This window comes from Ochlerotatus camptorhynchus, unplaced genomic scaffold, assembly GCF_037179485.1.
Source record: "Ochlerotatus camptorhynchus isolate MF236.1 unplaced genomic scaffold, CSIRO-AGI_Acam_v1.1 ptg000316l, whole genome shotgun sequence".
Taxonomy (NCBI): Eukaryota; Metazoa; Arthropoda; class Insecta; order Diptera; family Culicidae; genus Ochlerotatus; species Ochlerotatus camptorhynchus.
The window spans coordinates 2,958,149-2,985,442 of record NW_027040804.1 but is presented as its reverse complement, the minus strand read 5'-3'; the positions used below and the strand labels follow the sequence as shown (position 1 = coordinate 2,985,442).

The 27,294-nt window shown below is 39.3% G+C and overlaps 1 protein-coding gene across 2 annotated transcripts in view; it reads left to right on the top strand.

Annotated features, from left to right (window-relative positions):
* Window positions 1-27,294, top strand: part of toc (toucan) — a 494,668-nt gene that overhangs the window by 440,423 nt on the left and 26,951 nt on the right. For both annotated transcript variants that reach the window (XM_065229539.1, XM_065229538.1), the window contains exon 7: window positions 20,978-21,477. In XM_065229539.1, coding sequence (XP_065085611.1) covers window positions 20,978-21,477 — 500 coding nt within the window. The remainder of the gene's footprint in view (window positions 1-20,977; window positions 21,478-27,294) is intronic.

Below are 27,294 nucleotides of genomic sequence, written 5' to 3'. Positions count from 1 at the left end.
GCATTCGATGCCATTTTTGCATTGGTATAATTGTGTGGCAGGGAAGTCGAAAAAATTCGCCAACCCGAAAAATCCCTAGACCGGACCGGGAATTGAACCTAGCCACCTCCAGCATGATCTCGCTTTGTAGCTGTCCCTTTACCTAAAGGAGGCCCTTGTGAAAAGTGAACTTGCCATTTTTTGCAGATCGGCTTATGCGAGAGCTAAGGAGACGTCTTGAAGGCACTTTTTCGGAAGAAATATCTCTTTACTAAGCCGATAATAGACCGATCTTCGGCGCTTTTGGACCACTCAGTGCGGAAACCTTTTAAGCTCCAATAGATATCTAATTTTTCATGAAAAATGTAAATATTTCATATTTCATTTCCCTAAATTAAAAAGCTTGTGCATGGGGCCTCTAAATTATAACCTTACTGCGTCTTAACAATTAAAGTTGGTCAGTTACTTTCGTTGCTGGTGCACCTAGGTTAATACAGAATGAATGGGAATTGATTTTAGAGTTAAACTAAATTAATTTATATTTTCATGAAAGTTTCTGATCTTCTGGCGATGATTTGCTGAAGTCTATGTTCGGCCATAGGTGGGTAGATAGCTGTTCAAACCCAAGTACACCACGATGTGTAATCCGAATTCAATCTTTTGAATTTGTCCAACCTCTTAACGGAATCCCTTTTTTAAGAGCTTTGAGTGTGTTGGTTTATTTCCTTTTAATTCCGTTATAATTGCTTATCTTTTGACAGATACGCGTATTTCGTCTACTACTTGCAATGCTTGGTCCCAATTAGCTCAAATCCCATAAAGTTTGTGTATGTTTTCTTAATGGCAGTTCCTTAGTACATTTGTTATTTGCTGCACTAATTTAATCTTAAACGTATGGACTTTTCCGAGTCGTGAAATCGTGTCAAAAACTGATGTGTTTGATGCGACACATCAAATGATTCCATCACTTCTGTAAATGTGGTTCAGGACTGATTCTGAAGGAGCTAATCTGAGATCCGCAGTCGGTGATATGACTTTCGAAACAACCTGAGATGAGCATTACTTGTTTGTCAAATAAAAAAAATTTCTTTTGAAAATGTGTTCTAGAACCGATTCAGAATGAACTCATGATCGTTTTATGATCTTTAAACCTGATATAGATCATATGATCACCAATCTGATATCAGGCCTGAGATTAGCAAAATCCACTTTCTTGACACAAATTAAATTGTACCAAATCAGCAATGATATATCAAATCCATGGCCAAATAAATAAACAAAAAGCTGTTCCAATCAAAAAAAAATGTAGTATTTGGTCACATATTTTCCAAATTTAAGATAAGTGTAATGGCTTAGGCAAATAAATAAGACACATTGGCAAAACTTAACCAGTCAAATATTTGACGTGTGGGCAAACATTGTCATATAAGCTTAAGAAGTGTTCGCAGGAACAGTCTTACAAGACATGATGGAATATCACGAATGCAGTACGTTTCTTAGACGCGGGGCAATGTTGAATTTAATCTCATATAACGGAATCGCTTGAATCGCCTTAGCTCGATACATTTCTATACGGCCACTTTGGCCTTTCGATTCAACCATGTTACCATGTCATTACGTCCTGAAGAAGAGGCCCTCGCGGCTGTATCAGCCTTCGCTATACTTTATCGTATTCGCGGAATTTCTAGAACTCTAACTACTTCTGGCAACTCTGAAAACCTTTTAGAACTCCGGGGTTATCGGAACTGAACCTAAGACACTGAGGAACTTCAAGTTATTCACGAAGCTCATATATAGGGAGTATAATCTCTGGAGATTCATGCATCAAAACTCCATAACACACACAACTTCATGAATTGCCGGACCTAAAATAATTTAAAAAATTCAGAACAAAAATAACTTCCGAAACACATTCAGAAGTACCCTAAAACGGGGTATCTTTGATAATGCGGGTAGCTTTGATAGTATAATATAAAGAACAAATTTACTCGCTGTGCGTTTTCCAAATAAGAAACATTGATTCCATATTGTAGCTTAGGGTATTTCCGTTGATATTGTATATAGTTTTATATTGTATGTGTTACATGTCTTACAAAAATATTAAAAAACCATTTTCGTGTTTTTCGCCTTTTTGAAAAAGCACTCAAACCATCACTTATGAAATGTTTTTCCGATACAGCCATCACAAATTCAATGTTGAATTATTATTGCTTATAATGTTTTCTGATTATATACTCATTCAAAGTTTCATATTTAAAGAACTAAATTGTTTGAGTTTCACTCATTTTTTTTCTATATTCATCGAGCATTATCAAAGTAACCCCAAATCAAAATGCTGAAGTTCGGTCACAGAACTAAAAAAATAGTGCAAATGCTTTAATTTTCGTTCAACATATTACTAACGAATTAACTCTAGGATCCTCAGTACTTGTTTTAAAAATATAAAATTTGAAAAACATGAATTGCTGTAAAAAATATTTAGAATATACTTTAAAAAACTATCAATGTTACCCCGTTTTACGGTACTCTGAAATGCTAAAGTTACGGGTTTCTGAAATTTTTTAAGCTTATGATGTTTTGAAAACATATTCTAGATGTCTGATTTCTTATTTCCTGGGGTATCCGAAGTTTAAGAAGTGTCATGAATTCCAGCTCAATTGATCTTCGAAATATCCAGAACATCCTTAAAAGCGGAAATTCAATAAACAATAAACACTAGAGCTAAAAGATTTGTGCGAAAACATTTGTAGTTGCGATGTAAGAATCTATTTCTGGTAGTGATCTAAATAAAGAAATAAAAATTCATCAACTCCAGTTTTTGCACTTTTATCCCCAGTGTGTATTTCTCCGGAAGATCCGGAACAATGTTAAAGTAGCGAATTTATTAAACTGATTCTAGAGTCCTTGCCACAATTTAAGATTTGATATAAGCAGGCTTGCTTCCACTGACTTGCTATAAAAAATTGTTTTTCGGAATTATGAAATCATTAGATATTATAATGATAGTTAGTAGATGTATGTCACAAGATAAGGATGTAAACTAGGTGTTGGATACATAAAACCTGTCATTATTGCTTTCAGTGCGTCACAATCAGCGATTTTACGATTCGTGAGCGCTCACTCTGAGTGCACGCTCACGAGTCATAAATTCGCTGATTGTAACGCACTGAAAGTTAAATTGGCAGGTTTTATGTGTCAAATACATACCTTCCAACCTCTTCTTGTTTCTGACATGTACAAACTTTCATAATAGCATCCAATGATTCCATAATTCCGAAAAAAAAAACAAATTTTTGTAGCGAAGTGAGTGGTAGTAACCCTGGATATAAGAATAAATGCATCAGTTTCTTGAAATGAGCCCATTGTTTCAGTATTCCTTCTTACCATAGGCATCCCAAGTAAAAATTGTAGTTTATGAGTTTTATGAGGGTTCTGAAGACTTGTAGAATGATTTAAAACCTCAACAAAACTTGCAATGTTACTTGGGATTGCTGGTAGCAGGTCACTTTTTAGTGCCTCGGTCACTTTTTTCAAGCCAGTCACTTAAAAGTCACCTTTGCATCAAAAGATCACTAAAGTCACTATTCCTTCAAATTTAATCACTAAAGTCACCTTTTACTACCAATATTGAGAGTAAGAAAATTTGCTTAAAAACTCACTTTAAATCACAGATTGATTTGTTAACAAATGTGTGTTAGAAAGATTCATTTAAAATCCGTGTGTAAATTCTGACGGACATGAAAAGTTGCGAACAGACGGAAATGTTAACTGTCCAGTTAGTGTTGACTATATCACTAATATTTTGATTTTTTCGATCTCGAAATAATTATAGACCTATCACAAATTGTCAGAAGTTTCGAAAAAAGTTCTAAACCCAATAGTCTGTCTATTTTCCTTCGAGATCTTGCATTTTTTTCCAAACCTTAAATGTCAAAAAATAGCCTAGGAAAGTGTTCAAGCTCTCGAAATTTGATCAAAGGTCAGAACTTTGCATAATTTCTGACAACCGGTAGCTTTAGCATTTGTCCAAACAACGAGAAAAAATCATGTCACATAATCTGTAGTTCCTTTTTAAGTTGATTAAATTGTATTGCATTTTTTCGTACTAATAATCCGGTACTGCGAAAACAAATTGCCAGGTCCAGGTTTTAGAAAAACAAAATACGTCCATGATTATAGCATATTTTCTATGTTTCAAAAGCTTTTAAATTGTTCAAGGACTGTTAACATACATTCTATATGTACAAAATATAGAAAATTATTCCAGAACTTACAATTTCTCAATTTGGTTGTCATAGAGATCTCGATTTTTTAAGCCCAGCCATAAAAAAATGGTCCAAAACTCTAAAATGCATCCCTAAATCCCTAATTTTTCACGATCAAGATTTATAGTCCTAGACGCATTCAAATTTTGTTTTATATTCGAGATCTTTCCATCAGGGATAATTTTCTTCGTTCTATAATAATGAGATGTTTTTTTAAACTGTGATCTAGAAAAGTTGTCTAAGTCCTACAGTTATGAATTTGTTTCTGTGTTACATAAGATTCTCTTCCCTGGGTTCAATCCCAGTCGGCACCGCCGAGATGTGCTGAGGGAAGTAGAGCCGTTGGTTCCCGGTTCATGAGTTGATGGGTTGATAGGTAGGGTCCAGGTGTGGGAGCTGCCTTCCTGGCGTCGGTAGCATTGGTGCTCAGCACGGAAAACAAGATCGACGGAAAACAAATCAAGGAAAAAAAAAATTAAGATTCTCTTCTTGGGAGAAATGGAGACGACCAGTGCGCTATAGTGGCTACAAAGAGGAGAACGTTTTGTTATTAAGGGGAGGTTTACTTGGATTTTTTCAAAAAAAAAAATGATTTTTTTTGCATAAAATGAAAGCTACAAGTGTGTAGAATATGTGGCCAAAAGGATTTTACGATCCGAAACATATTTAGCGAGTTATGGCGCTTTGAGTGAACCTTTGTCATGCGCGCTGAGGGACCCAACAAAAACTTTAAACGCGTTTTTCTCGAAACCATATTTTTTATAACAACTTAGAGCATAGGGCTTGAACAAATGATCCGATTTACAATCGGAAAATTGCGCTTTGAAGGATACTATTTTTTGTATGGCTTATACCTAAAATGAAAAAAAATGTTAGTTACTATTTTTTAAGCAAGGTCAAAGTGAGAAAAAAAGGGGTAAAAAAAGCACTAAATTTTCAAATGTCCATAATTTGGTCAATTTTTGTCGGATTTCTTTCTAGTTAGGTATAAGCCATAGGGAATATTATCAACTTTAACCACAATAAAAAATTTTCATTTCAGTTCACCACCAGAGGGTGTGCACTCGAAGTTCTGCAGCAAAACCTGACTGACACTCCTCCACGCGAGCCGCCATTTTGAGCCGCCATTTTGTTTTTTTACCTTCAAAAAATTTCCAAGTATTCAGGAATAGTGGACAAATATAATTATCGAAACCGAAAGTTCGTATGTCTTTTCATTCTCCTGAAAAAAAATTCCAAAGTTCAACTGTTTTTCAGCCAAATCCAAGTAAACCTCCCCTTAAAATACTAATCGCTAATCGCATCGCTTCATCTATTTCCTAGATATTTAAAATTGACTGTCCTAAAATTGTAAAAATTTGTCTAAGTCTTTAAATTGAACGTTTTTCTCTATGCCTCAATTTTGTGATCTAATCACCAATCCCAAGTAACAATTTTGGTTTTATGAGGGTTCTGGAGACCATGATTTAAACTTGTAGCATGCTATAAAACCTCAATAAAACTTGCAATGTTTCTTGGGATGTGTTATGGGATCCTCAAAACGTTTGTTTTATATTTTAGAAATATGAAAAATGCGCATGATGGGTTTGCGAGTTTATAAAATTTCTCGAAGTGGCAATCGCAATCAACGGAAGACTGAAACCATATATTTCCGATCAATAAATGTCACTATTGGTCACTTTTTATTGTTTAAAGGTCAATATTGGGTCACTATTTTCGTTATTTTAGTCACTAAAGTCACAACTATTTAATCACATACCGACTACCAGCCCTGACCATAGGTCATTGCTCGAACTTTTCTTCGTACAGGGCCCATCATCTGTTGCACGAGCCCTGTTCCCACTTGTTTGGCTGTTAAATTCCATTTCCGCTTGAAATCCTTCAGGTCAATAGCAGTTCCACCCTTTTTCTTCAGTCACAATTGACCGGTATGGCTCAATTGGCCTTAGTTCAGGAGTGTTGGCCAGATTCATCTCCCTGGGAACCACTATGACGCCATTTTCGCTGTACCACTGTTTGGTGGAATTTGAGTAGTGGCAGTTTGCCGAGTTCTGTCAGAATAGGCTGCTCCAAAATAGGCGGACACTCCTCCTGGTATAATTGCTCCGTAGACACCTGGTAAATTTACTGGTTCATGGTCCCAGAAGTAACGAAAGTTTCGCTTTTCAGCCCACAACTGCAGATTGCTTGCCAGACAAGGATTTTTTTTTGGGAAATTTCAACTTCTTTTTGATTTTACATTCTTCCGGGGCACTCTTCCGGTCATGACCTGAACCGGTTCAGAACGTCACACACCGTGAGTTTGGCTAACTCTCGAGTGGATAGACTGGGTTTTTCGTTTCGAGCGTGCAGGATCGAATCGCGACGTGCTTGCTCTGGTGAAGCCATGATGTAAACAAATAAACTTTTCCTGCCATGCCACAAATGCCTACTGTGATTCTATGCACTCTTAGCTTGATTCAGTGAAATTTTGAAAAAAATTACCTAAGAAATGCCTTAATGGCAGCGTTTTTGTTCAAGCTTGCTATTCTGGGGGAGAATCTCAAAAGAGTGCTGACTTAAATTCCAAGGTAAGAAGAATTGAAGGATATTGTGAGGGGGCCTATAAAATCAAATGTAGGTAATTTTATTGTTCTAAGGTGATTTTGAGGAAAATTCTATGATCTGCTGGTAGAGAATTCTAGGTCAATTTGACCATGGAATTTTGCAGAAAATTGAAAAAAAATTGGAGGTTGATTCAATCATAATATTAATTATTAAAAACTATGAAAATTATAGGGAATTTGGCAGGTTTTCGTTTTTTTTTTTAAATTAACGTTAAACGGGTGTGTAACATTTAATTGAATTTTTATTGTGGCTAGTAAAATGAATCCGCACCGGGTGTTATTATATCTCTCGACGCCAGTGGCAAAATGTTAACTTTGTTTGTTTATTAATTTATTTGATAAGGCTCAACCGAATTAACTTTACAGAGCCGAGGATTCTTGGTCACTATACAATACATCTTAAAACTATAGTCAAAAGGTACAACACAATAAACACTTTATCTTCCGCTATCCAAAAAGCCTCCTCCATCAGAACTGGAGCCGCTTCCAGTGGTTTCATTGTATGGCAAATTGTTGTACGCCAACGAGAGTCAGAGCGCGTCCATTGCAGCAATGGACGCAAAACGTGGTCAGCACTCACACACTCATCAAGAAACGGTTGCTTTCCAAAGTCGACGACGCATCGACCGAAAGAACTGCTGATGAAGAACAATGAGGAGGACCACACAATGGTTGCTGCCGAGAAAACAGACGATCGCGCAGCACACATCGAGAGTGGCCTGCTTTTGTCGACAGCCGAGTGAACACTGAAAATGTTAACTTTGAAACTATTGAAAAACTTTTTAAACAAATACCAAAACGTAGGACACACATTAAGATTATTTTACCGAAATCTGTGTAATTTTACCGAAATCTTAACAGCTGAACGTGCGGTAAACAGTTCGGTGATTTTTCACAGTTTTCCTGTGATTTTTCACAGATATTGAAAAAGTTTTTGTAAAATTTTAAATTGGTTTCTAAGAAAAAAATAAGGTTAATTTTTTTCCAAAAGTTGTTGTTCTACGGTTTTTGTTAATTTTGCAATGTTTCAAAAGTGAAACAAAAAATCAAAAATATTGGACGAGGAAATTTTTTATTATATAATTTTTTAACTCTTTTTATTGAATGTTTTACTAAAAGGCAGTAATAAACATAAAGCGTGTACATTTTTTTCTAGAGAGAACTTATAAATATTTCCCTACAATTTTCTCTCAGACGTTATTTTGATTTAAAATGACGTTTTCGTGCTACGAATTGTTTTTTTTTTTTTAATATAGTCACTGTATCGCTCTTGAGTCATTCGTGACTTGTCTGGGGTAAGATTTAAACTCGTTACTTTGGCGTGAAAGGTATGGATTGTAACCATTACGCCATGGTCGCCACGCTACAAATTGTTGAAAAATGTCAAATACGCCATTTTGAAGAAAAAAAAATGACAGGTTCAAAATGGACGAAATTCAAGAAAATTAAAAATAATCGTTTCAAAACGTCCGTTGATCGATTCTCTTCATCAACTTTCTCTTTCGTTTATAACTCAGCTGCAAAACCTTTTGCTGTTATTTTTGAAGATTTGGACGCGAGATAAGAGCTTCCTTTGTCAAACTATGTGGTAAAAATAGCGCGAATTCTGTTTGCATGGCAGTGGTTATAAAAAGAGATAGTCGATGAAGAGAACCGATCAAAGCAGATAGGACATTTGAAATGTGAATTATTGCCCATAACAATGAATTACGCAAAGTTTCACGCAAACTGGAGAAGGTCGGGTTTGACCGATTTGTCATTTGGCACGGAACTGCTCCACATAGTTAACTCAATGGAAATCATTCACTTTATGATGAATATGAAAATACTCTAAATCCTGGGTACATGCATAACAAATTTCTCTTACATCCAATGTAAGGTTGGATTTATTACATCCTCGGACTATCATACTACAATTTTGATGCCAATTCTTGGAATGGACTGCCGCGTGCAAGTAAGTTTCTCCAGAATGCATATTTTTGTATAAAACCTCCACGAGATGATTTTCTAGACTAAATGTATTCTAGGGAACAAACTTTGTCGAAAAAATTATGAAATTATTTAAAAAACCTTCCGGTGACCACATTACAGAATCTGTTCATGTCGCAAAACATTGCAAACTCTGCATACTGTTAATGCAAACCTTTAATTGAATCTTACATTTCCCGGTTGCGTGTACTTTTACGATAATTCACATTCTGCTATTCGTGTTAGATTTCTGTGAGTTGTACCAAGAGACATTTTTAAATAGTTAATTTATTAGCAAACAAAAGATGCGAAGAATCATTAAATATTGTACCATTTGTTTCACAGTTTACACAATGATCCGCCAAAACGACACGTAAATGCTACTTTTGTTCGGAGAACACATGAATTAAGTCTCTAAATGGCATCTCAAACAACTAACATCCCACTTTATTAACACTGCCCCATCAACCATCAACCTCAACATTGACAGATCGCCCAAAAAATGTGTCTACTTGTCGTTTTATTCTTACAAACGATGTCGTCATGTCGTTCCGCCTTGTGCATGCATGTGTGTACGTGTGTGTCTGTTGAATACACACTGGCTCATTCAAATAGCCGGATCGAGCATATCGTGTTTTATTAGCGGCCTGCGCGAAAACATAATTCTGTCGAACATCGAAAAGCAGCAGCATATAAACTTGTTGCGTCAGACTGGGCTCCCTAAACAACAAACCGTATTTATAATTTGTGTGTGTAAACAAATTCACACATTTCGGTCGAACGCGCACAGTCAGTTCGTGGCCTCCGAGTTGCAAGCTTAGTAACGGCCATGTTTTGGCGTATGAATGGTTGATGGTTCTGAATTCGAACATGTGTCCATTACAAATTGATTCGTTGTGGAATAAGAGTGTGATGTTTGGCTGCTGCCCATTGTGTATGGAAATTTGCTATTTAATTGCTACTAACTGTTGATCCGTTAGGATAGTTGGTTCACTCACGTCGCCGATCTGATCTAGAAATTGCACCACCAATTTACGTGCTTAACATTGCTCAACCGCAGTAGCGTTAGCCGGTGAAATTGATGCTGTAAGAAGTGCGATGAAGGACAAACGTCTCGAGCTGCGATGGACTTGAATGATTCTGGCAAATTTCCAACTCAAAATTTGCGCCGTACTCAGTCCCAACCCAAACAAAAACAACAGATGCATCTGGGCAACATCGTAGTGAATGCAGCGTACACACTTGCTGGCGATGAATCAGCATCACGATGACGTCAGTATCAGTGAGGTGGTGGTGGTCGATGAGAATTACCATTTCCCGGTTGCGATTCGAATCGAGTTCAATTTCTCGGTTAATGGAACAGCCAGCCGTGCGAGCTAGAAGATGTTTTGTAACTGCGTAATGAATATGATTTTTGAAAAGCCATTTAAAAAGAGCCAGACTTGACCGTAAGCAGAACTGCATGAATAGAAAATTCAGGTCTTATTCCACACAGGAAGACCAACAAGGCTACTCTGGAAATAAATAGTTACAGCACAAACAGGAAATGAATGCTCCATGAAATATGCACTCGAATCTCTTGTTCCCAAACCACCCAACTATTTTTCAACTATTGTATCGCATATTTCACATTTTCCTCCCTGCACTGGTAAAAAGACCAGTAGTCCATTCTCTTGTGCTAACTCCGAAAGCTCAAGTCAAGACGGAAGCCGAAGTAGCCCGGACGCAAGCTGGGAAAGATTTATTGGATGACTATCCGACTGCTCCCTTTGAGCACGGCAAGACGGAAAGAACAAGTTTATAAATTTATGAATTTCCCTTTCTGTTTGCATCTTGTCTCGGTGGAACGATGGGATTACGGTCCTTGGCCGTGGCATTTTTCATGATTTTGGGGAAGAACGACCCTCTAGAACAGAGCCTGCATATTTCGTGCATCTTCAGGACACATGATTCAACTCATGAATATGGTGATGATAACCTATGCGAGAGCCATATAACGTAATATTCGCATCCAGTCTGCAACAGAGAGGGTCGGTGATTGTGTTGATGGCGTTGTTGATGGAAATCAAAATTCTATTTAGGCAAATTTACTCCTCACAAAGTTTGGCTTTTCGGGTGGTGAAAGTTGTTGTAAGCCCCTACTTTCATATGTGCATCAGCTTGAGCTACCGGCAGCACCACACAGACGCTTACCTAGTTATGTAGTGCAACACAACACCAAACCCGCTTTGTTTGCAAATCGTGACTTACGACGACGGCGGAAGTGATTCGCAGTATAAGTACGGAGGGATAAATAATTAATTTATACAATCAGTTTGTGTTCGCATAATTTCGAGCTCCGGGGCACATTCTTTTACGCTTGAGGGAGCACCCGACCATGCTCGTACACATATGGTTTTATGATTTTTATGCGACAATCATGATAATTATGGCAGCTTGTCGAGTCTCTCGACTGGCTCCGGTGTCCATTGCACGTTCATCCGTTCGTACAATGTGATCCATCCAGTCAGTGCCAGGGCGGTGCAGATCAACCAAGGTTGATATCCAGGAATATTGGGGTTAATGTAGATTAGAGTCATCGTCGTCGCTGTCGTTGTCGTTGGGACATCATCATCGTCGTCGTCGACATAATCATGATGTGGAGTGGAACGAACAAGTTTGAGCAAGGAATGATGGCATTTGTGACATTTTTTATCCGGCAATCATGAGAGGACGAACAGTTTGTATGTGCTCTCTTTGAGCTGTAAATTACTTGGAATATTGAATTAATTTGTTTAAATTAGCAATGTGACTGTGTTGCAGCAACCAGCCAGTTGCATCGAGCGAGACGGATCTTCTGTCGCACAGAGTAAACGGGTAAACTTTGCAATGTAAAATTAATCGCTAACTAGCGTTGGTGGTAGTTCATGGCGTCAATCAACACTTGACATAGTTATTATGATTGTTATATGAAAGAATGCATTATTATTCTTTGTTCAGGTGCTTATTGGTGGTGACCGTTTAGCAAAGTTAGTTAGACAACGCACAATTTTTATCCATGTGTATGGACTTCTATTTCAAACATCAAAATCATTCCGAGTAATCTAGATTTCCAGTTTTTTAGGCTATTCGGTGGGATCTCGAATTTTGACAACACATGTACTTAATCAATGTTGCCAAAATGAAGACCGTGTCAAAATCAAGATCACTTTCGACGTGTCACAAAGTAAAGTAAAATAAATTTTGACTTCGTTACACTATGGATAAATGTTCCCTAGGTGTCACAACAACAAATGTCACAAATGAATACTTTCGTAATATATAAATGTTTGCGTTGGCTCAAACCAGAGATCAAAATTGTCGCTAAGCTGCACTCAAGTTGCATTTCGCAGAGCTAAAAATCGACAATATTTTCATCTCTCATTCTTCAACGATTATTTATTTTCCTCTCTCATCCAAACAATGAAAATATCGCTCTCTCAAAATCGGTGAGTCAAGAGAAGAAGACATTCATGATGCCGGAGGGGTCTCTGCAACTGAACCCGATAGAGTGTTCGCTCGGCTTTCGACAAAAGCAGGCAACTACGCGATCGTCTGTTTTCTCGGCAGCAACCATTGTGCGGTCCTGCTTATTGTTCTTCATCAGCAGTTTTTTCGGTCGATGCGTCGTCGACTTTGGAAAGCAACCGTTTAGTGATAAGTGTGTGAGTGCTGACCACGGTTTGTGTCCATTGCTGCAATGGAAGCCAACTGCCCTCCGTTGGCGATACTGCCATACAATGAAACCACTGGAAGCAGCTCCAGTTCTGATGGAGGAGGCTTTTTGGATAGCGGAAGATAAAGTGTTTATTGTGTTGTACCATTGGACTATAGTTTTAAGATGTATTGTATAGTGACTAAAAATCCTCAGCTCTGTAAAATTAATTCGGTTGAGCCTTACAGGGCTGGTAGCAGGTTACTTTTTAGTGACTTGATCACTATTTTGAAGTCAGTCACTAAAAACTCACTTTTTACACCAAAAAGTCACTAAAGTCACTTTTTCACTACTAAAATAGAGTGAAATTTAAAAATATCAACGAAATGTTTAAACTGGGTACTTGGCACTAAGAAAGTCTACAGTTGCTTTAACAAAGTAGTTTTAACAAATTTTTTTGACCAGTGAACCGTAAAACTTTAGAACCCCAGGAAAACTATTGGGAAATGCCTTAAGGGCCACCCACATTAGATCCATTTGCGTTGCATTGACGTAAATTTGACAGTTAGACAATAAGTTTAGCTGTCACTTTACCGCAACGCGTCCGATCCGGATCAAATGTGCGTGGGCCTTTAAATTTCAATTAAAAATCGGGGAAAATTAACCTCTTTTCCCAGAAAATAAATTGTAAACCTTGGAATCTTTTCAAAGGTATTGGTCTGTGATAGATTTTCAAAAGTCTTTCATGGATGATTAAGAACTTAAAAAAAAATCCAAAGTAAATTTAAGAGAATTTTGGATGACACCAAGATATATCAGAGAAGAATACCGAAGTACACACTACGAAAGTCTCATGTAAAATTAAGTGCTCCGAGGGCCGATTTCTTCATATCCGCTTGAATCTTAAGCCAGGTATACCTACATAGTTAAACTTGGCTTAAAATAAACGAGCGTCGCTTTTGATTATTGTTTAAATTATTAGAGACGCAAAATTCAGCTCTGAAACAATTTTGGAAATAATTCCAATATAATTGAGAGTGCATTTTAACGGGAGTTCTGAGAAGCATGATTGGATGAGTATTTTAGGTCCAATTCTAATAAGAATTCAAAATTCGTTCTGAAATTTTGCTTAAAGGGAGCTCTGAAGAAAATTCCAAGAAAATCCCGTGAACTTCACAGATGATCCCAGCGGATAGTTCTAAAAGAATTCTGGGGTGATTTATGAAGATACTTCCAAGAGAGTTCTGAAGATACTTCCAAAAGATTTCGAAATAAATTCTGAGAAGAATTCCAATGGAATAGAATTTGAGGGTTCTCAAAGGAATTCTGAGAAGATTGTCAAAGTTACTCTGTGATGGATTTTTGTTTTGAGAATTCTGAGGAAATACTTTGGGAATTATAAGGAGAATACGAATTGAATTTCCAATTGAATGCAGGAGAGGAGTCCAAGGAGTCCAATCTAGGCAGAAATTTATGAAAATTCTGAGTTCAATTGCATAAAAATTCAAAAGAGAATTCATATGAATACGATACGGAAACGGACAAACGATTGGAAACTCAGAACATGGAACTGCAAGTCTCGCAATTTCTTGGGAAGTACCCGCATTCTTTCCGATTTATTGAGGGCCCGCAAGTTCGACATCGTAGCCCTGCAGGAGGTTTGCTGGAAGGGATCGTCGGTACATACGTATAGGGATGGTTATATCATCTACCAGACCTGCGGCAATACACATGAGCTGGGTACAGCTTTCATCGTGATGGGCGAAATGCGGAAGCGCGTGATTGGGTGGTGGCCAATCGATAGCATAATGTGCAAGTTGAGGATCAAAGGCCATTTCTTCAATGTCAGCATAATCAACGTGCACAGTCCTCACTTAGCAAGTGACGATGACGATAAAGACGCTTTTTACGACAGCTGCCCAAGCCATGACGTCAAAATCGTCATCGGAGATCTTAACGCTCAGGTCGGCCAGGAGGACGAATTCAGACCGGTTATAGGAAAGTTCAGCGCTCACCAGTTAACGAAAGCCAACGGCCTAAGACTTATCGATTTCGCCGCCTCTAAGAACATGGCCATACGTAGTACCTACTACCAGCATAGCCTCCCATATCGGTACACCTGGAGATCACCGCAGCAGACAGAATCGCAAATCGACCACGTTTTGATCGACGGAAGGCACTTCTCGGACATTATCGACGTCAGGACCTATCGCGGTGCAAATATCGATTCGGACCACTACCACTAATGGTCAAGGTGCGCCAAAAACTTTCCGTTGCCAACCACATTCGGTACCGACGCCCGCGACGGTACAATCTGGAGCGACTGAAGCTGCCCGAAGTCGCAACTGAGTACGTGCAATGCCTCGACGCAGCGTTGCCGGATGAGGGAGAGAGCTCACCGAAGCCCCTCTTGAGGACTGCTGGAGCAACGTGAAAGCAGCCATTAACAGCGCTGCTGAAGGCGCCGTTGGGACGACGAGCGGGTGACAATGCTGCATCAAGGAACCCCTCATAATATGGATCGATATGAACAGAAGCGAAGACAGCAAACCCATGGGGGTTGGAACCCCTCATAATATGGATCGATATGAACAGAAGCGAAGACAGCAAACCCATCTTTTCCAGGACAAGAAGCGCCGCCTGGAAGAGCTGGAGTGCGAAGAAATAGCCCAAGTAACACATAAAACATCTTTTGAAAAAGAATTAGAACGGATTGTTGTATAAATGTATTATAAGAGATGCAGAAAACATCTTACGTTATACATGAGGTTTAAAGATGTTTTCTTCATACTTCTTCGATTCAACATTTTCCAAAATAGTTTTCTTTTGCTTTTATCTTTAAATGTTATTTGAACGTGCATCTAACTGTTTTAATACCCCTATAAAACTTGTCGTATCCAAATTCAATCCAAATTGACGTAAACATTGACGGTGCCATTGAGCCGGACTGTCTCTTCATGCAGTGATTGACAGTTTCTTATGAGGTATTCGGAGGTTTGTTATAAAGAAAGTTGAAAATACTTTTTTATGACATCCCATAAATTAATACAACTGAAAATGTGCAGGTTGTCTTATAAGGAGTTGAAAATACGTTTAAATAACATTCTGGCAATTAGATGTACGCTTTGCTACTAACAAAACGTCTTCATGACGGATCGAAGGCGTGTTGAACGAGAAAATAATGTCCATGCCATTGGCAAGAACATGATAGATACTTATAACAAACCTTTCATCAAGCGGTGTTGGTCTAGTCAGGTAGAAACAAGTCTACCACGCCAAGGACCAGTGATCGAATCCCATGCTCAAGATTTTTATTGTTTTTTTTTTGTCGCTGGTTTTTATGATGCTTCCAAAACATGTTATAATACCAGTATTTAGTTGTATAAGCTCCGCGTCTTGCGCTTTTTAGGTTGTATAAGTGTATTAAATGATGTATATTAAAGTATTAGTGATTCTTTGCGTTAGCCATTACAAAGTATTTTCAACTTCTTTATGACAAGCCGTGTTGCTTGGGAAAGCAGCTGTATCGTTCTCAAGAAACACGCAAGTACTACAAGAAATTAAACGCATCCCGCCAAGGCTTTGTGCCGCGAGCCGAAATGTGTCGGGATAAGCAAGGGGGTATCTTAACGGACGAACGTGAGGTGATTGAAAGGTGGAAGCAGCACAGCAGGAATGGCTTCGTCGGTATAGCGATTGAGGGGGACATGCCAGCTCCCACGATAGGTGAAGTTAAGGATGCTATCCGAAAGTCTTAAGAACAACAAAGCAGCTGGGAAAGATGGTATCGGAGCGGAACTAATCAAAATGGGCCCGGATAAGTTGGCCACATGTTTGCACCGACTGATAGTCAAGATCTGGGATACAGAACAGCTACCTTAGAAGTAGAAGGAGGGAGTAATATGCCCAGTATATAAAAAAGGCGACAAACTAGAATGTGAGAACTATCGAGCGATCACTATTTTTAACGCGTCCTACAAAGTGCTTTCCTAGATCATCTTTCGCCGTTTATCGCCGCTAGCAAGCAGATTTTTGGGAAGTTATCAAGCCGGTTTTGTGGACAGGCGATCGACAACGGACCAAATCTTTATGAATATCAAGCCCTACGCACCACGTATTCATCGATTTCAAGGCCGCTTATGATACTATTGACCGTGAAGAGCTGTGGAAGATTATGGACGAGAACGGTTTTCCCGGGCTACGATGGATGGTGTACAGTACTGCGTGAAGATATCGGGTGCGTTATCGGACTCGTTTGAAACTCGCAAAGGACTTCGACAAGGCGATGGTCTTTCCTGTCTCCTGTTCAACATTGCGCTAGAAGGTGTTATGAAACATGCGGGCTTCAACATGCGGGGCACGATCTTCAATAAGTCCAGCCAGTTCATCTGCTTCGCTGACGACGTGGACATTGTCGGCAGAACGTTTCAGGCCGTGGCGGAGCAGTACACCAGACTGAAACGTGAAGCAGACAAGGATTAAAGGTGAATACGTCGAAGACAAAGTATCTGTTAGCTGGAGGAACTGAGCGGGATTGGGCTCGCATAGGCAGAAGCGTGACAATCGACGGAGATGAGTTCGAGGTGGTGGATGAACTTATGTACCTCGGATCATTGGTGACGTCGGATGACAACTGCAGTAGAGAAATTCGTCGGCGTATTATTGCAGGAAGTTGTGCTTACTACGGACTCCACAAGACCCTGAGGTCGGGTAAACTCCACCCCGCTGATAAGACCGGTAGTGCTTAGGACCATCTTTGGCGGGGTATGTGAGAACGGTGTATGGGGGCGAAGGATGAACCACGAGCTGGTGCAACCCTATGGCGAACCCAGTATCTAAAAAGTTGCGAAAGCTGGACGGGTACGATGGGCGGGACACGTTTTAAGAATGCCGGACAACAATCCCGAAAAAATGGTGTTTGCCTCGAATCCGGCCGGTACAAGACGAAGAGGAGCACAGCGAGCAAGGTGGTTAGACCAAGTGGAGCAGGATCTTGGAAGTATGGGACAGTCAAGAAATTGGAGACAAGCAGCCACGGACCGAGTGAATTGGCGTAACATTGTGATGCAGGTGCAATCCTGAGGGATGTCGGACCAGGATAAGTAAAAAAACGAGATATGAGGTTGCTGTCGATAGGAAAGTTATTCAGATGGATAAGACCTATTGTTTAATGGAAAATTCAGATCAGAATTCTCCTATCTGTCGGTGCTTATGTACATACCATGATGCATCATAGAAGGTTGCTGTCTTTGGAAAAGTTGTTCAAATGCATACAAGTTCCGAATTTTATTATTACGTTCCAACTGGAATTATGATGTGTATATCTTCAACTTTCTATTATTTTCCGTTACTTGGGAAATGGTGACTAAACAAAGTACAAATATCTGTGTCAATCACCCACATTATTGTCTTCATTCGAGCCCTTCGAACTATACAAAATCATATTTTTTATATGGCTCGAACGGTTCGAACGAAAACAAGAATATGAATTTTCAATAGCGACCAAAACTATCCATTAGTACCGTCCCAATGACGCGTTCATTTAGATAAAATTGATAAATAGCAGATTTGTAGCGATGGGCCCAATCTTAGATCCATAGACCAACATTAGAGCCATTTCCCCTACAATGAAATAATCAAAATGACATTCCAACGAGTGTTATTTTATAGAATTTTTATTGAGCACAGGTGAAGATAAACTGAACTTCAGTTAACCTAAATAAGCTTTAGTTGAAAACCACATGTCTGTCATAGTTCTGTATCATTAAGATTTGTGATGTCAGGGGCACTTTGATTTCCAAAGTTGTTTTACCATAACTTACATAATTAAGTTTTCAAAAGATGGGTGAACATGTTTGGAACTTTATTATTAATAATTAAAGTACTTATTTTCATTTTCAAAATTAGGTTAATTTAAGGATTTATTCAATAAGCGGCCTGTTAAAAAAATAATAATAATTAGTTAATTTTGGCGTTAAAATTCCAAACCAACTTTAGCAGATTTTTTTAACTCTTTATTTGTTACATTTCATGTTAGCCTAGTCTAAAAACCGGCCTGGTCGGTCTTAAAGCTTGTTAAAATATTAGAAGTTTATTATTCATACTAAGTTTGATTTTTCTATTATAAGAGGATACAAACATTTTATATATTTTTGTTGCATTTGGCTTGAATGCCCTCAATGTGATCTTTAAAAGTTAATCCAAGATATTTCACTTGGTTTGACCAGTAAATTGGAACTCCGTTCATAGTGACTATGTAAGACTACTAGGTAGCAAAAACGAAGCTCTAGACTTATGTGGAAATATTATAAGTTGAGTTTTGGAAGCATTGGGAGAAATCTTCCATTTTTGTAAATAAGAAGAGAAAATATCTAAACTTTTCTGCAGTCTGCTGCAAATAACACGAAGACTTCTTCCTTTAGCGAAAATGCCTGTGTCATCAGCGAACAAAGATTTGTGGCAACCCTGAGGTAAATCAGGGAGACCGGAAGTGAAAATGTTTTCCAATATAGGCCCAAGAATGCTACCCTGAGGATCTCCTGCTCTAACAGGTAGTCGATTAGATTTGGAATTTTGATAATTTACCTGCAGAGTTCTGTCAGTTAAATAATTTTGAACTAATTTCATAATATAAAGTGGAAAATTCAACTTTTTCAATTTAGCAATCAAACCTTCATGCCAAACACTGTCGAATGCTTTTTCTATGTCTAGAAGAGCAATTCCAGTTGAGTGGCCTTCAGATTTTTTTGAACGAATTAAATTGGTAACTCTTAAGAGTTGATGAGTAGTTGAATGCCCATGGCGAAATCCAAACTGCTCATCTTCAAAAATTGAGTTCGTATTGATGTGAAGCATCATTCTATTCAAAATTATCTTTTCAAAAAGTTTACTTATTGAAGAAAGCAAACTTATTGGGCGGTAGCTAGAAGCTGGATTTTTATCCGGCTTCAAAATTGGAACAACTTTTGCATTTTTCCATTTATCAGGAAAGTATGCCAAATGGAAACATCTGTTAAATAATTTTACCAAGAAAGACAAGGTACTCTCTGGGAGTTTTTTGATGAGGATATAGAAAATTCCATCATTACTTTGAGCTTTCATATTTTGTAATGTCTTAGTTATAGATCTTACTTCGTCCAAATCAGTCCCCAGTCAGAATCATCAAAAATATTACCCGAGAGAAAATATTCCGATAATCCCGAGCAACTTGATTCTCAATAGGACTAGTACACTTTAGCAGTTAAATTTGGGCGGTCAATGCTGATATGGGCACACAGCTTGACCTTTTTTTTCATTATGCAATTGAAAGCACTGTGCAAAAATTGCTTATTGCTTCTTTGAGTGAATGGCATGGCGAAATTTGTGTTTTGGCTGTGGTCGGAAAGATTAACCTCTCCGCATGGATCGTCTGAAAGCGCGCGCACAGCACACATTTTTCTTTTTTTAAATTAAGAGAGCGCAAATAAATCCGTATGCAGTTCATCGAAAGGCATATTACTATATAAACAGCTTCAAAATTGATGTAAACAAAAACAAAGTTTGGGATGATAGTTCCTTAATGTGGCAGGATATTGTATTTCACCCAATTGATGGAAATTGTAAAATTTTAGAATTCAGGCACATTCCGTATGTGCGCATATATTTATAAACACTGGGTCCTACCTAATAGCACAACGCACATCTCTTTTGTTTTTGACAAGCAAACGTCTGTGCTGTCGCAGTTCTCTATCCCTGCCATTCCGTACCACCCAAAGTCCACCTAGAAATCTAGAAGAAACTCAAGGAGATGTTCTCAATGAATTCGTACAGTAGAAATGAGCGCGAAAATTTCCATAATTTGCAGCCCGTATGGAATGTTTATTCCATTTAGTCCATTTCCACCCGAAAACGGAAAAGGTACATGAAATTTAATATTTACGGCCGGACATGTGCTGCCGACTGGTCAAGACGGCTTCACCAGCGACCGGCCGGTTGCTCGCATTTCGCGGTTGGTGGCGATGTAGCGTAAGATTTTCGACGCGGAATTTGTTGTTGTTGTTGATTTCATTTCTTCGCGTACGGTGCTACTGCGCCCAATAAAATTTAACGAGCTGGAAAAAGTTGAATGAACACTCCCGGCGGAATTAAAACAAAATTTATCAAGTTTGGTGTTGCTGGGAGAAAAGATACTTGTGGATGTAGCGAAAATTGTGAATGAAATGATCCATCCCCTGCTGGTCAACGATTGGAATCTGAATTTTCTGAAATTAGTAACCCTATTCTGAAATTGTTTATTTGGAAAGTGCAAATCAGCTTCAGCCGAAATTTAAATTAGCTCGAAGATATTTAGACGTTTTGCGTCAGAGTTTGTTTTCGTCCGGTGTTTGCAGTTGAAACAGGTGTATATTTCCGCTACGAATTGTTTACGACTGTTCTATTTTAAATTAATTTTAAATCCATGAGAATCATTCTGTAACTCCGTTTACTCTTTTTTTTCAATTTTCCAGATCACAACCGCTTAGTTGGCCCAACGCCGAATGCCAAACAGCAGTCCGGAACAAATTCCCCGAAATCGCAAACGAAGACCTTGATCCGTTCCCTCCCGGCAGTAGCACCACCCACAACGACCACCACGACGCCATCCTGTCCGAAAAACAACAACAACAATAACAACAGCATCACCAGCAATGGGACGTCACTGAAGAATGCTGCCAACATTCAACGCAATGGTACCATTATCCTGGAAAAGACGAGCTCTCCTCTGATCTTGGGAGGAGATGCTCGCTGCACCGGACTGGCTCCGGCGGTCGTCAGCGGGGGACAGCAGCCGAAACAGAAGATTGGCAACGAGACGACATTGGCACCCGTCGTCGTCGTCGGTGGCGGCGGCGGTGGAAACAATGTGGAATCGCTCCGCAACAACAATTTAGTCGATATTAGTTTGCTCAATCATGCCAACCGGGGCGTGGAAGCGCTGGGAGTTTTAGTACAATACTTAGTTTTTAATGTAAGTACACCATTTTTTTTCCTGTTCTTGAATGCGTTATTTTCTAGATTGAACACTGCAAGCGACATTCTTGAATTTGAAATTCAAATCTATGTCGTTAAAAATGCAATCAATTCCAGGCAGGTTATTGCGGCAAAACAAAATCCTTTCACACAAACGGATAGATGGGAAGAGCAGCAATTAACGCTGCACAGGATGAAAACGGTGCGCACAGGTGACGGCTTCTGTCGGATCGAAAATGGATTCGATTCGCTTCCTCTCGGTCCAGTTATTTGAACACAAGGTGTCAAAAGTGGGAGGGCAAAAGTATGCAAATTGCAGGCAATTAAATATGTAAATTTGCCAATCCCATTCGTTTCCTTCCCTTCCGCCATTCTTCTGGTGGCTGAGGTCGCCGAAAATTGAATCCTTCCTGACTCAAGGAGATGTCGTCCACAGACCAGACAGAATTGTGCGGTTAGAGGGAAAAAAAACCTGTGATCATGTGTCACGGAATTAAATTTAATAATTCCCAGGTGTGGCATTTTCATCCCCCTCCGACTCCTTCCTCGAGTTGCAGCTCCACACATTAGTTAAGTCGTTATTCTTGCTTTTATCATCAGCCTAGGGGGAGCGGATGAAGCACATAATTGCCCTTCTTTCGGTATGAGCTTTTGGGTGATTTTCGAGAGGATGACTTATGGAGCCGGTAGATAGGTATGAAGAATGCACGGAGGAAATAAAGCTGAAAAAAAACCAGATGGTCAAAGTGCTTTTTATGGTTGGACGTTTCGCTTTTCTGCACTCCTTTTAACAGAACTGGGACCGTGCATTCTCAAAGGACTCGTTTGCTTTTATGCACGAGTTGAGCACGAGGGCTTTAGCCAGATTAGAGCGTCGTTTGTAGGATTTGTTGAATCTTTTTTTTTTATGTGTGTTCAGTAATATCTCGAGAAAGCCCACTTTAAGGCAAGCTTGACGCAATAATTCACCGCATTTTTTTGCATTTTCGCCTGCCAAATTAACACGAAACATACATTTTAATGATATAAAGATGATTAGCTGACACGAAATCAAATGGCTCAGCTTGACGCACACATTAATCATGCTTAGCCCTGATTGAACGTTTGAAATTAGCGTTTGCATCAGGTGTGCTGTGCATCTTCCACTTTGTCATTACATCTCATTAGGCTTTTGTTATGTAATGAAAATGACCGCTTTCTGCTGGAACTGGCAAGATATTGGAAGATGAATTTTACCGGCTACCTGACGAAGGTAGGATAGTTTCAGAGCAGCAGTGGTTAAAACAGTTTGGGTATGACCATCATTTAGGACGCTGTAATAGCAATGGTTTTCCGGAATGCATTTCATTTCGTCTTCAATAAATATCACGCAAGAGCAGGTTGGATTATTTTTTTTTTGGATCATGCATAGTTTTTCTAGTAAATCTTGATTTCAAACGATCCCACTTACGGTTATGATAGACAATAGATTTGACCATATGGATCCATAATCCGGAGCATCCGAAACCGATGCTGAGGTAAAAATCAATATATTGTCGCATTGATATTCTTGAATATATATAACAAAAAGGGGGGTGCCTGGGGGGAGAACAGATGTAAGAACCACTCACCGCGATGATATTTAAAAAAAAGTCCCGGGCTTTTACGGGTTGATGAACACCAGAGACTGCAAATTTTCTTTTTTCTGTGGAAGTCGAGCAGCTTCGCATCATTCGAGCACCTCAGTCGGTGTCTCTCTTTCTCCCATCTTTTGTGCTTCTTTCAAGCTTCGGTGAAGCGGGAGAATCAAAGAGCGCTCGACTTTGATCAAGTCGTCTTTGATGAGGCACATCAACCAGCCTTTCATGACGTATATGACGGAAGTTATAAATATATATATTTACAGCATTTTGCATGTGTAAACACTCGAAGATTATACGTAATATGTAAAATGTATCTTCCATCTGCATATTTATCTAAACAAATTACTGAAAACGGAACAAATTAAGGCTTAGTTTCAACTCGAAAATTGACGATACTGCAATTAAAAGGATTTTTGTATAGATGGTGAACTCTCATAAAAGAGGGCGGGCTATTATCCATATTCATTGGGGCATCCTGCTATTGGATGGCCTGTTTTTGACAGGTTGTATGATCCTGTTGTTGGAAGGAGATTCACTTTTATCCCGTGGATAAACAATTTTTGGCCCTTCATGCAATGGCAGGTTTAGTACAATTAGAGATAGTCCACAGTCTACCGGCAATTCAAGACCAACAATTGAAAAGACCTATTTTGCAAGCAAACCTTGTAAGGCCATTTTGTCGCGAACCGAAGTCCGCCAACGCAAACCAACAAAATGAACAGGTAGGGGAAAATCTCCTATACACGATTGTGTTTTAGGTTTGAGATTGTAAGTTTCGGTTCGCGAGAAAAGAGCCTTAGACCTTTTCAGTTGTTAGTCTTGAATTGTTTTGCTACATTAAGTGATAGTTACCAAGTAGGCACTCATCTTATTTCCTTTCAAAGGTAAGGGAGCAGATGAGTGTACTGGTCGAAAGATCATATATGATTACCTTTGTATGGGTCCCCTCACATTGCTCAATCCCAGGCAATGAGAAGGCGGACTCTCTCGCAAAGGTGGGCGCGCAGGAAGGCGAATTGTATGACAGGCAAATTTCACACGATGAATTTTACCATTTAGTGCGTCAGAGTACCTTTTCGAGTTGGCAAACCGATTGGGACACTGGAAATCTTGGACGGTGGTTACATTCAATTATTCCTAATGTTTCTTCGAGAGCGTGGTTTAAAGGCTTGGGCTTAAGTCGTGACTTCATTCGCGTGATGAGTAGACTTATGTCCAACCACTACTCGCTAGATGCTCATCTCAATAGAATAAACCTCGTGGACAGCAACATCTGTCGGTGTGGAAACGGTTACGATGACATCGAACACGCAGTTTGGCAATGTACGGATAATGACGCCGCCAGAGAGCGACTTTTGAATACCCTCGAGGCCCAAGGAAGACAACCCTATGTTCCTATCAGAGACGTGTTGGCAACCCGTGATCTCTGCTATATGCAGTCCGTTTATGTCTTTCTTCAAATGTCTAGTATAAGAATTTAATTCCTTTTGTCTTTTGTCTCTCTTTATTAGTTTTTGTTTGTCTTGTCCCCCCGTCTCGATGAGTCTCATCGTCGCCCACTGGTCACCCACCATAGCCGGTCGAACTCCGGACGAAGTTAGAACAGCACTACCGTTCATACTGGCGACAACGCTCTGATGAGACAACGAAACCCTACCCCAAGCTCCTCCCCTGATCCTATCCTTCGAAAATGTACCCTTCTAACCTCGAGTAAGCCGCGAGTAATCGGGCCAACTCCTACTAGACATAGAATTAAGTGAATCTTGTTACACACAGTGAACAATGAATTATCGGCTCCGTAAAGCTAACGCGATTGAGCCTTCCAAATAAACGAACTAGATAAAAAAAAAAAAAGTGATAGTTCCATATCATCATCATCATCATCAGATGGTGAACTCTCAGTTTGGCACTCCTCTCCCTGACTCTTTCACTTTTACGATGTCCTCATCCCATTCCACATTGGCGTAGCTAAAGGGGGTGCCAAGGCGACCAGGCCTCCTCCAGAATTATATAGGGCCCCCAGGATTTTTTGATGTTTTTTTTACGTAGGATTACGTCTTTCGGCAACATATAGGGGTCGCAATTTCAAAAAAGCAAAATCGACCGCGTTACGAAAAGTGGTCAGGATTTGACCACTTATAACTCTGTCAATAGCGGATGGATATTAATTCTAAACAAGCCAATCAATTAGAAATTTTGCTACAAATCTGTTAAATTGAGCACTCTATTAATTTTCAATAGGTCACTATTGAAAATTACACAAATGTCCAACTGTTGCAAAAGTGATCAAAATTATGACCGATTATGATTGCCTGCAAAAAGCACTTTCCCTAACACAGATTTAAAAATCGGATTCATTAAATCACCGTGTGTGGTGGTGTCCGGTCGTCGGTATCAGCAGCAGCAGTGCTTACGGCGTGTGGCGTTGAACATTGTTCTCCAGTACGCAACGAAAGGCTACCTGCAAGCAGCGAGCTGCAGAGCCCGCATGAGCATCCATAGAAGGAGGAAGAAGCCACACCGCTATGGATCGGAATCAGTAGCTCTTCTTGAGTCGCTGCGGGTCATTTATGCCAAGCGCGTTACCCTCGTTCCAAACAACATACAGCTCACCAGCCTTATCCGTATTATCCGTATTGAACACCCTAATAGCTCAGCATTACTCAACCATCACGACAAAACGGTTTCTTTTCAGGACCACCATAAATTTGATAAATAGTATTTTTTTTGGACATTTGTCAAGGTCATCTATCGGGTGTCAGTTCCCATATGTATAAATCTAACATACGATGTATTTTTAAGGCAACATTGGGGGTGTAATTTCAAAATCCAAAGTCGGTCGCAGCATGAATGTGGTCTGATTTTGATCTAGAGATGATGGATTATAATTCTTAATACGCAAATCAATAGGACATTTTTCAACGAATCCGCTTAAATGATCTCTTTATAAATTTTTAATAGATCACTATTGATAATTACACAAATGTCCAACTGTTGCAATGGAGATCAAAATTATCACCGATTGCCTGCAAACAGCGCTTTCCCTAACACAGATTTCAAAATTAAATTCCGTCCGGTCTCACTGAACGAAGCTTATTGAATCACCGTGTGTGGTGGTGTCCGGTTTATCATTTTTCAAAATGTCACTATTGCAAATTGCACGCATGTGAAAGTGTTGCTATGATAATAAAATGATCACCGATTGCCTGCAAACAGCGCTTTCCTTAACACAGATTTCAAAATTGAATTGCACAACGAAAGGCTCCCCGCTAGCAGCTAGCTATCAAAGCTAGCTATGCTCGTCGTGAGCCGCTGTGGGCCATCTATGCCGTGCGTACCACCCTCGTTCCAAACAACATACATCTCGTCAGCTTCATCCGTGTTGAACACCCTAATAGCCCTAATAATCACGACAAAACGGTTCTGTTGTTGTTTTAGAGTTAATTTGCATTGAACGTTCGCTCGCTTTGCTGCCAGTCACATCACCCCAAAGCTCTTTGATAATGTACCCAGCAACCAACCACAAACGGTCAAATGCGTAAAGTATTGAAGTGGTACATAAAAATCCTCGCAATGACCGAATACCACATGACCATTTGATGCGTAATTTTAACATCAGAAAACGAGGCGTATCCGTGATGGGAAAAGTGGTTTCCCTAACACAGTCGCCGAATATTGATACCAAGCACTAAGCATGCCAGACCTTACCTATCTTAATGCTTTTTGATGCAAATTTAAAGCCCCTCCTATTAAGAGAATTATGCAAAAAAATAATCTTGCTGAATTCTTTTAATAGAAGAGGCTTTAAATTTGCATCAAAAAGCATAAACGTGTAGGTACCGTCCGGTAGGCCCAGATGATTGATGTGTTTTCAATACTACATATTTCATTTCCGCACCGCTTTCATCTTCAAGAACATCGAGGAAAAATTTCCACAGAATTGTTCTAAACTGGCTTCCAAGCTTCCAACCCATCGGTCCTTTTCAGAACCACAAATGACTGTTAAAAGAGTTAACTAAAGAGTAAGAGCTTGTATCCAAGACATATCGTCCAGGATTGGCTTGTACTACATGGACATCGACAGAGCAACTCAAAAACAGAACTCTCAAATTGCTTTCGACTTTCAAACTATCGAACTTTTTCACTGATAACGAGTTAAGAAATCGATTTAATATATACTATACTTTTGCTGT